Here is a 10,000-nt window from a genome sequence, read left to right as displayed (position 1 = left end):
GGCGGCCAGTCATCCTCCTAATGCTCAGCGCTGCGCTGGGGGCGGAGGTCAAATGATCCTCTAAACTACGGGATTACCCAGAGGGCCGCAGTTCCTGTGACACGCCTCCGTCAATACACCGCCCAGTTACGCTCCTCTGAGAGGCCAGCGGCGACGCCGGGAGAGCGAGATGGGGTCCTCATACGGGACTCCTTTCTCCTGGATCTCATTGTGAGTGAGTGAGTGAGTGAGTGAGTGTGTGTGTGTGTGTGTCTGTGTGTGTCTGTGTGTGTGTGTGAGTGTGTGTCTGTGTGTGTCTGTGTGTGTGTGTGTGTGGCCTGCTCTTGCCCTCACTTTGAGCCCATTTCTATGATTGCTTTGAGTCGTCTGTCCACCTTTGATCCAATAAATGAACAGCTGTAAATACCTGCTGCTGACCGCCTCCTGCAAATGACATTTCAGTACAATCTCTCTCTCTCTCTCCCCCCTTCTCCCCTCTCTCTTTCTCCCTCTCTCCCCTCTCTCTCCTCTCTCTCTCTCTCTCTTTCTCCCTCTCTCCCCTCTCTCTCCTCCTCTCTCCCTCTCTCTCCTCTCTCTCTCTTTCTCCCTCTCTCCTCCTCTCTCTCTCTCTCTTTCTCCCTCTCCCCTCTCTCTCTCCTCCTCTCTCTTTCTCCCTCTCTCCCTCTCTCTCTCTCCTCTCTCTCTCTTTCTCCCTCTCTCCTCCTCTCTCTCTCTCTCCTCCTCTCTCCCTCTCTCTTTCTCCCTCTCTTCTCTCTCTCCCCTCTCCCCTCTCTTTCTCCTCTCTCCCTCTCTTTCTCCCTCTCCCCTCTCTCTCTCCTCTCCCCCTCTCTCTCTCTCTCTCTCCCTCTCTCCTCTCTCTCTTTCTCCCTCTCCCCTCTCTCTCCTCCTCTCCCTCTCTCTCTCTCTCCCCTCTCTCTCTCTTTCTCCTCTCTCCCCCCCCCTCTGTCTCTCTCCCCCTCTCTCTCTCTCTCTCTTCTCCCTCTCCCCTCTCCCTCTCTCTCCTCCTCTCTTCTCTCTCTCGCTCTCTCCCCCCTCTCTCTCTTTCTCCCTCTCTCCCCCCCTCTGTCTCTCTCTCCCCTCTCTCTCTCTCTTTCTCCCTCTCTCCCCCTCTCTCCCTCTCTCTCCTCCTCTCTCTCTCTCCAAGGCCACCGAGCTGAAAGAGGACCGCAGTCCCTCCGAGGCGACGGTGAAGACCACGTTCACCATCCTGCTGATCGACAGGAACGACAACGCCCCGACGTTCAACAGATCGGAGTACCGGGTCCTGATCACCGAGCTGGCCCAGGTGGGCTTTGCCCTGCCCCTCTTCATCCAGGCTGAGGACAAGGACGAGGTGGGTGGACCCCGTCCTGATGCTCACAGATGAGATGGCAGCTCTTAAGAACCCTGATCTGGTCCAATACGGAGGAACCAGAATGAGATCAGAAAGCCCTGATCCAAGTCCCCTCTGGTCCACCTCTGATACACCTCTGATACACCTCTGGTCTCCTCTGGTTTCCTCTGGTCCCCTCTGATCTCCTCTGGTCCCCTCTGGTCTCCTCTGGTCTCCTCTGGTTTCCTCTGGTCTCCTCTGGTCTCCTCTGGTTTCCTCTGGTCTCCTTTGCTCTCCTCTGGTCTCCTCTGGTCCCCTCTGGTTTCCTCTGGTCTCCTCTGGTCTCCTCTGGTTTCCTCTGGTCTCCTTTGCTCTCCTCTGATCTCCTCTGGTCCCCACGGGTTCCTCTGGTCTCCTCTGGTTTCCTCTGGTCTCCTTTGCTCTCCTCTGGTCCCCTCTGGTCTCTCTGGTCTCCTTTGGTTTCCTCTGGTTTCCTCTGGTCTCCTTTGGTCTCCTCTGGTCTCCTCTGGTCTCTGGTCTCCTCTGGTCCCCTCTGGTCTCCTCTGGTCTCCTTTGGTCTCCTCTGGTTTCCTCTGGTCTCCTCTGGTTTCCTCTGGTCCCCTCTGGTCTCATCTGGTCTCCTTTGGTCCCCTCTGGTCTCCTCTGGTCTCCTCTGGTCCCCTCTGGTCTCCTTTGGTCCCCTCTGGTCTCCTTTGGTCCCCTCTGGTCTCCTTTGGTCTCCTCTGGTCTCCTTTGGTTTCCTCTGGTCTCCTTTGGTCCCCTCTGGTATCCTTTGGTCCCCTCTGGTCTCCTCTGGTCTCCTCTGGTCCCCTCTGGTCTCCTTTGGTTTCCTCTGGTCTCCTCTGGTCTCCTCTGGTTTCCTCTGGTCTCCTCTGGTTTCCTCTGGTCTCCTCTGGTCTCTTCCTCTGGTCTCCTCTGGTTTCCTCTGGTCTCCTTTGGTTTCCTCTGGTTTCCTCTGGTCTCCTCTGGTCTCCTCTGGTCTCCTCTGGTTTCCTCTGGTCTCCTCTCCTCTGGTCTCCTTTGCTTCTCAGTCTCCTCAAGTTTCTGGTCTCCTTTGGTCTCCTCTGGTCTCCTCTGGTCCCCTCTGGTTTCCTCTGGTCTCCTCTGGTCTCCTTTGGTTTCCTCTGGTTTCCTCTGGTCTCCTCTGGTCTCTCTGGTCTCCTCTGGTCTCCTCTGGACTCCTCTGGTCTCCTCTTGTCTCCTCTGGTCTCCTCTGGTCTCCTCTGGACTCCTCTGGACTCCTCTGGACTCCTCTGGACTCCTCTGGACTCATTTCCTCTGGTCTCCTCTTGTCTCCTCTGGTTCCTCTGGTCTCCTGGTCTCCCCTGGTCTCCTCTGGTCTCCTCTTGTCTCCCATTGTCTCCTCTTGTCTCCCCTTGTCTCCTATGGTCTCCTCTTGGTTCCTCTGGTCTCCTCTGGTTCCTCCTGGTCTCCTCTGGTCTCCTCTTATCTCCTCTTGTCTCCTTTGGTCTCCTCTGGTCTCCTCTGGTCTCCTTTGGTCCCTCTGGTCTCCTCTGGTTTCTCTGGTCTCCTCTGGTCTCCTCTGGTTCCTCTGGTCTTCCTCTGGTCTCCTCTGGTCTCCTTTGGTCCTCTTGTCTCCTCGTCTCCTCTGGTCTCCTTTGCTCTCCTCTGGTCTCCTTTGGGGTCCCTCTGGTCTCCTTTGGTCTCCTCTGGTTTCCTCTGGTCTCCCCTGGTCTCCTCTGGTCTCCTCTGGTCTCCTCTGGTTTCCTCTGGTTTCCTCTGGTCTCCTCTGGTCTCCTCTGGTTTCCTCTGGTCTCCTCTGGTTTCCTCTGGTCTCCTCTGGTCTCCTTTGGTTTCCTCTGGTCTCCTTTGGTCTCCTCTGGTCTCCTCTGGTTTCCTCTGGTCTCCTCTGGTCTCCCCTTGTCTCCTCTGGTCCTCGTGTCCTCTGGTCTCCTCTGGTCTCCTCTGGTCCTCTGGTCTCCTCTTGTGTTTCCTCTGGTCTCCTCTGGTCTCCTCTGGTCTCCTCTGGTTTCCTCTGGTCTCCTTGGTTTCCCAGATGTCTGGTTTCCTCTGGTCTCCTCTGGTTTCCTCTGGTCTCCTTTGGTCCCCTCTGGTCTCCTCTGGTCTCCTCTGGTCTCCTCTGGTCTCCTCTTGTCTCCTCTGGTCCTCTTGTCTCCTCTTGTCTCCTCTGGTCTCCTCTTGTCTCCCCATGTCCTCTGGTGTCCCCTTGTCTCCTCTGGTCTCCTCTTGTCTCCTGCATTCCTCCTGGTCTCCTCTGGTTTCCTCTGGTCTCCTCTGGTTTCCTCTGGTGTCCTCTGGTCTCCTCTGGTCTCCTTTGGTTTCCTCTGGTCTCCTTTGGTCTCCTCTGGTCTCCTCTGGTCCTCTTGTCTCCTCTGGTCCTCTTGTCTCCTCTGGTCTCCTCTGGTCTCCTCTGGTCTCCTCTGGTCTCCTCTGGTCTCCTCTGGTCTCCTTTGGTTTCCTCTGGTCTCCTTTGGTCTCCTATGGTGTCCTCTGGTCTCCTCTGGTCTCCTTTGGTCTCCTCTGGTCTCCTCTGGTTTCCTCTGGTCTCCTTTGCTCTCCTCTGGTCTCCTCTGGTCTCTCTGGTCTCCTTTGGTTTCCTCTGGTCTCCTCTGGTTTCCTCTGGTCTCCCCTGGTCTCCTCTGGTCCCCTCTGGTCTCCTTTGGTCCCTCTGGTCCCTCTTTGGGTTCCTCTGGTCTCCTCTGGTCTCCTCTGGTTTCCTCTGGTCTCCCTCTGGTTTCCTCTGGTCTCCTCCTGGTTCCTCTGGTCTCCTTTGGTTCCTCTGGTCTCCTCTGGTTTCCTCTGGTCTCCTTTGGTTTCCTCTGGTCTCCTCTGGTTTCCTCTGGTCTCCTTTGGTTTCCTCTGGTTTCCTCTGGTCTCCTCTGGTCTCCTCTGGTTTCCTCTGGTCTCCTCTGGTCTCCTCTGGTCTCCTCTGGTCTCCTCTGGTCTCCTCTGGTTTCCTCTGGTCTCCTCTGGTCTCCTTTGGTTTCCTCTGGTCTCCTTTGGTCTCCTCTGGTTTCCTCTGGTCTCCTCTGGTCTCCTCTGGTTTCCTCTGGTCTCCTCTGGTTTCCTCTGGTCTCCTCTGGTCTCCTTTGGTTTCCTCTGGTCTCCTTTGGTCTCCTCTGGTCTCCTCTGGTTTCCTCTGGTCTCCTCTGGTTTCCTCTGGTGTCCTCTGGTTCCTGGTTTCCTCCGTTCTCCTTTGGATTCTCCTCTGGGTCTCCTCTGATTCTCTGTGGTCTCCTCTGGTCCCCTCTGGTCTCCTCTAGTCTCCTTTGTTCTCGGTTTCCTCTGGTCTCTCTGGTTCCTCCTCCTGGTTTCCTCTGGTCTCCTCTGGTTTCCTCTGGTTCTCTGGTCTCCTCTGGTCTCCTTTGGTCCCTCTGGTTTTCCCTCTGGTCTCCTTTGGTCTCTCTGGTTTCCTCTGGTCTCTTCTGGGTCCTCCTCTGGTCTCCTCTGGTTTCCTCTGGTCTCCTTTGGTCTCAGGTCTCTCTGGTCTCCTCTGGTGTCCTCTGGTCTCCTCTGGTCTCCTTTGGTCTCCTCTGGTCTCTGGTTTCCTCTGGTTTCCTCTGGTCTCCTCTGGTCTCCTCTGGTCTCCTTTGGTCTCCTCTGGTCTCCTCTGGTCTCCTCTGGTCTCCTCTGGTCTCCTTTGGTTTCCTCTGGTCTCCTCTGGTTTCCTCTGGTTTCCTCTGGTCTCCTCTGGTCTCCTTTGGTCCCCTCTGGTCTCCTCTGGTCTCCTCTGGTCTCCTTTGGTCCCCTCTGGTCTCCTTTGGTCCCCTCTGGTCTCCTCTGGTCTCCTTTGGTCCCCTCTGGTCTCCTCTGGTCTCCTCTGGTCTCCTCTGGTCTCCTCTGGTCTCCTCTGGTTTCCTCTGGTCTCCTCTGGTTTCCTCTGGTCTCCTTTGGTTTCCTCTGGTCTCCTCTGGTTTCCTCTGGTCTCCTCTGGTCTCCTCTGGTTTCCTCTGGTCTCCTCTGGTCTCCTTTGGTTTCCTCTGGTCTCCTTTGGTCTCCTCTGGTCTCCTCTGGTCTCCCTCTGGTCTCCTCTGGTCTCCTTTGGTCTCCTCTGGTCTCCTCTGGTTTCCTCTGGTCTCCTCTGGTTTCCTCTGGTCTCCTCTGGTCTCCTCTGGTCTCCTCTGGTTTCCTCTGGTCTCCTTTGGTCTCCTCTGGTCTCCTCTGGTGTCCTCTGGTCTCCTCTGGTCTCCTTTGGTTTCCTCTGGTCTCCTTTGGTTTCCTCTGGTCTCCTTTGGTCTCCTCTGGTTTCCTCTGGTCTCCTCTGGTCTCCTTTGGTTTCCTCTGGTCTCCTCTGGTCTCCTCTGGTTTCCTCTGGTCTCCTCTGGTTTCCTCTGGTCCCCTCTGGTCTCCTCTGGTCTCCTTTGGTCCCCTCTGGTTTCCTCTGGTTTCCTCTGGTCTCCTCTGGTCTCCTTTGGTTTCCTCTGGTCTCCTCTGGTTTCCTCTGGTCTCCTCTGGTCTCCTTTGGTTTCCTCTGGTCTCCTTTGGTTTCCTCTGGTCTCCTCTGGTCTCCTTTGGTCTCCTCTGGTCCCCTCTGGTCTCCTCTGGTCTCCTTTGGTTTCCTCTGGTCTCCTTTGGTTTCCTCTAGTCTCCTCTGGTCCCCTCTAGTCTCCTCTTGTCCCCTCTATTCCCCTCTGGTTTCCTCTAGTCTCCTCTGGTCCTCTCTTGTCCACCGTGAGGCCGCCAGCAGCCGGCGGCCGGCCAGAGAAGCTTCTCAGAGGATCTTTGGTCGTCAAAGATCCTCTGAGAAGGAGGAGCCTCCACTCTGACCCCACCAACCTACACCTGATTTGTAGTTCCAACAAAACCAACAGAGTGATACATCTTCTCTCCAGCTAATTGTGTGTGTGTGTGTGTGTGTGTGTGTGTCACCCCGTTGACAGATACAACTAATGGAACATAGTAGACACTAAAGTGTGCCGTTGTACATGGCTGCTGACCACATACACACACAGACCACTTTTCTCACTTCAGGCATGTGCTGTCACTCTCTCTCTCTCGCTCTCTTTCTCAAACCAGTGGATTGGACTCGACAACATTTTAATTGTCTGTGGACGAGTCAGGATGGAGCATCAAATTAAACCTAACGAGGAAAATCAATCACCTGGTCGACTGATTGATTCAGCAGCGCCGAGGAATGTGACAGATAACTGGAGGGAGAGGGGGGGAGAGAGAGAGAGAGAGGGAGGGGAGAGAGAGAGGGAGAGAGGAGAGAGGAGGGGGAGGAGGAGGAGGAGGAGAGAGAGAGGGAGGGAGAGAGCTTTGGGGTGGGGGGGTGCACCAGGTGGGGTGACGGTGGAGGGGGGGGGGGCAAGGAGACCCTCACCCTCCTCCAGGAGAGTCTGAGACTATCTGTTGTCTTCCTTTAGAGCAGCACACACACACACACACACACTCTTCACACCCCTCTGCCTCCCCCTCTGCCTCCCCCTCTGCTTCCCCCCTGGTGTTCGGTGGGGAGATTAAAGCGTCTTCCCTGAGGCGGTGATGAGGTGGTTACTGCTCGTTGAGCTGCCACTGGAGTCTGTTACTGGTCTGTTACTGGTCTGTAATTGGGCGGTTACTGGTCTGTTGTTGGTCTGTTACTGGTCTGTAATTGGGCGGTTACTGGTCTGTTGTTGGTCTGTTACTGGTCTGTTGGGGCTTCTAGGCAGCCGCAGATTGATGGGCGATTCCGTCCCTGTGCCGTTGGTGACATCCTGCATATTGGATGGTCTTTTCAAGAGGAGTCATCAGCGCTGTGGCGCTGCCAGAGATGACAACAACAACAACAACAACACGGCGGCGGCGTGACGCCATCGACCCTCGTCTGGTCACATCCAGACAGCGGAGCTCTGGAGGCGTGTCCTCAGCACGCCCGGGCTCCTGGGCGGTGATGTCATCGTGACCTCGTCTGTATGCAGATGTGTTTGGGCATCGACCTCTAGGAGAGAAGCTCTCAGAGGTCAAAGGAGCATAAAGCACCTAACGGGCCTCTGGATGTCACACTGTGTGTTGCTGCCTTGCTCAAGGTATCACACTGCCAACCCTGTGCTGAGAGGACGACACCCTGAGGGGACGTGTGCCATCGATGTTGATCATCTCTGGTGTCTCTGCTCTGAGGAGGTATAGCGTGAAGCCCTGAGGCTGCAGTTCTCTTCTTCACCACAGGGGGTCAACGGCATGTTCCAGGTGGTCCTGAGGGGGAACCATTCAGAGTACTTCACCATCTCCCCCACGGCCGTCCAGGGCCGCGCAGACATCAGGGTGAGGGTGGCCCTGCCCCTGGACTACGAGAACATCCGCAGCTACAGCTTCTCCGTGAGTCCACAGCTCATGAGAGATATTAATGAGAGACATAAGAGACATAAGAGACATTAATGAGACATTAATGAGACATTAATGAGAGACATAAGAGATATTAATGAGACATTAATGAGAGACATTAATGAGACATTAATGAGAGACATTAATGAGACACTAATGAGAGACAATAAGAAGAGATATTAATGAGAGACATAAGAGACATTAATGAGACATTAATGAGACACTAATGAGACATTAATGAGAGATATTAATGAGAGACATAAGAGATATTAATGAGACATTAATGAGAGACATTAATGAAACATTAATGAGAGACAATAAGAGATATTAATGAGACATTAATGATAGATATTAATGAGACACTAATGAGAGACAATAAGAAGAGATATTAATCAGAGACATAAGAGATATTAATGAGAGCCATTAATGAGACATTAATAAAATGAATGAGACATTAATCCGAGCCATAACCCAGGTACTAGCCGTGTCCTCTCGCTGTCCCCCAGCTGTACGCCAATGAGTCCATGTCGGACCACGTGGGCTTCGCTCGTGTCTTCATTGAACTCGTCAACGACAACGACAACCGACCCATCTTCAGCCGCCCGCTCTACAACATCAGCCTCCCCGAGGACAGCCGGGCCGGGACCTCGCTGCTCCGGGTCCTGGTGAGTCACTCCAGAGAACTGTACTGTGTACTGTCCTGTGCACTGTGATGTCTACTGTGTACCATTTGAGTGGGGGCTGGTTCTGTTGGGGGGCTCGTGTGGTCCATGTCAGCCTCTTCTGGGACCTGGAGCTAGATCAAAGGTCAGCTTCCTCCTTCAAAAGAACAATCAGCCTACTGGTCTCCACTGTTGGTGACCCCGTGTGACCTCACAGAGACCAGCTGAGGCCCACTGGTCTCCACTGTTGGTGACCCTGTGTGACCTCACAGAGACCAGCTGGGGCCCACTGGTCTCCTCCCACTCAGCGGTGACCCCGTGTGACCTCACAGAGACCAGCTGGGGCCCACTGGTCTCCACTGTTGGTGACCCCGTGTGACCTCACAGAGACCAGCTGGGGCCCACTGGTCTCCACTGTTTGGGCGGCCCCGTGTGACCTCACAGAGACCAGCTGGGGCCCACTGGTCTCCACTGTTGGTGACCCCGTGTGACCTCACAGAGACCAGCTGGGGCCCACTGGTCTCCACTGTTGGTGACCCCGTGTGACCTCACAGAGACCAGCTGGGGCCTGGTCCTCCTGTTGGGTGACCCGTGGCGATACTCCCGCAGAGAGACCGGCTGGGGCCCATGGTCTCCACACTGTTGGGCGGCCCACGTGTGGCAGCCCTCACAGACCAGCTCCTCAGGCCCAGCAGGATGGGTCACCGACCATGTGGACTACATTATCACCTTCAGATGGTTCAGAACTCTCTGGACTTCTGTGATCAGCTGATCTGAGAATCTTCATATGAGAGAGGTCACTAGGTCAGAACATCATCCAATCAGAACGGTTCTGAGTGGACCCCCACACACACACATATACATACATACACACACACACACACTCGCATACATACATACACACACACACACTCACTGTGCCCACATACACACTCACACTCACTTATGCCTCACACACTCCTGCCTTTTGCATATACATACATGCCTTGCACTTTTCCTTCCTTTATCCCTCCTCCTGTGTCAGCTGCACACTCATGTACACTCACACACATGTACACACACGCACCCTTCGCATACCCATACATACCTCACTATCGCCCACATATACATACACACCCACACACTCCTGTAGCCACTCACACACTCCTCCTTATACCTTCTTGCCGCTCACTCACATATACATACACACACACACTCACATATACACTCACACACTCACATATACATACACACACACACTCACTCACATATACATACACACACTCACTCACATATACATACACACACTCACTCACATATCTGTCCTTCCCTTTCACTCATATCCTTTTATATCCACGCCTGCATACACACACACTCACTCACATATACATACACACACCTCCTCACCTGCCTCACTCCCTTATACATACACACTCCTCCACATACACACACTCCTCACATATACATACTCACCTCCTCCCTGCCTTATACACATCTGCACCACTGCTCACATATACATACACACACACTCCTCGCCATATACTTCATACACACACACACTCCCATATCCTTGCCTCACTCACATATACTCACTACACATACACACTCACTCCACATATACATACATACACACACTCACTCTGCACTCCACACACTTTACATACACACACACTCCTCCACATATACACACACACTCACTCACATATACATACACACACTCACTCACATATACATACACACA

The 10,000-nt window shown here is 54.2% G+C and overlaps 1 protein-coding gene across 1 annotated transcript in view; it reads left to right on the top strand.

Annotated features, from left to right (window-relative positions):
• Positions 1-10,000, top strand: part of LOC130207544 (cadherin-23-like) — a 31,717-nt gene that overhangs the window by 9,603 nt on the left and 12,114 nt on the right. Inside the window, exons 4-6 of the mRNA XM_056436191.1 lie at positions 1,145-1,333; positions 7,463-7,612; positions 8,125-8,283. Of these exons, the coding sequence (XP_056292166.1) occupies positions 1,145-1,333; positions 7,463-7,612; positions 8,125-8,283 (498 nt within the window). The remainder of the gene's footprint in view (positions 1-1,144; positions 1,334-7,462; positions 7,613-8,124; positions 8,284-10,000) is intronic.

Source organism: Pseudoliparis swirei, chromosome 17 (assembly GCF_029220125.1).
Source record: "Pseudoliparis swirei isolate HS2019 ecotype Mariana Trench chromosome 17, NWPU_hadal_v1, whole genome shotgun sequence".
Taxonomy (NCBI): domain Eukaryota; kingdom Metazoa; phylum Chordata; class Actinopteri; order Perciformes; family Liparidae; genus Pseudoliparis; species Pseudoliparis swirei.
Note: the sequence above shows the minus strand (reverse complement) of the source record. Positions and strands in the feature narration are given on the sequence as shown.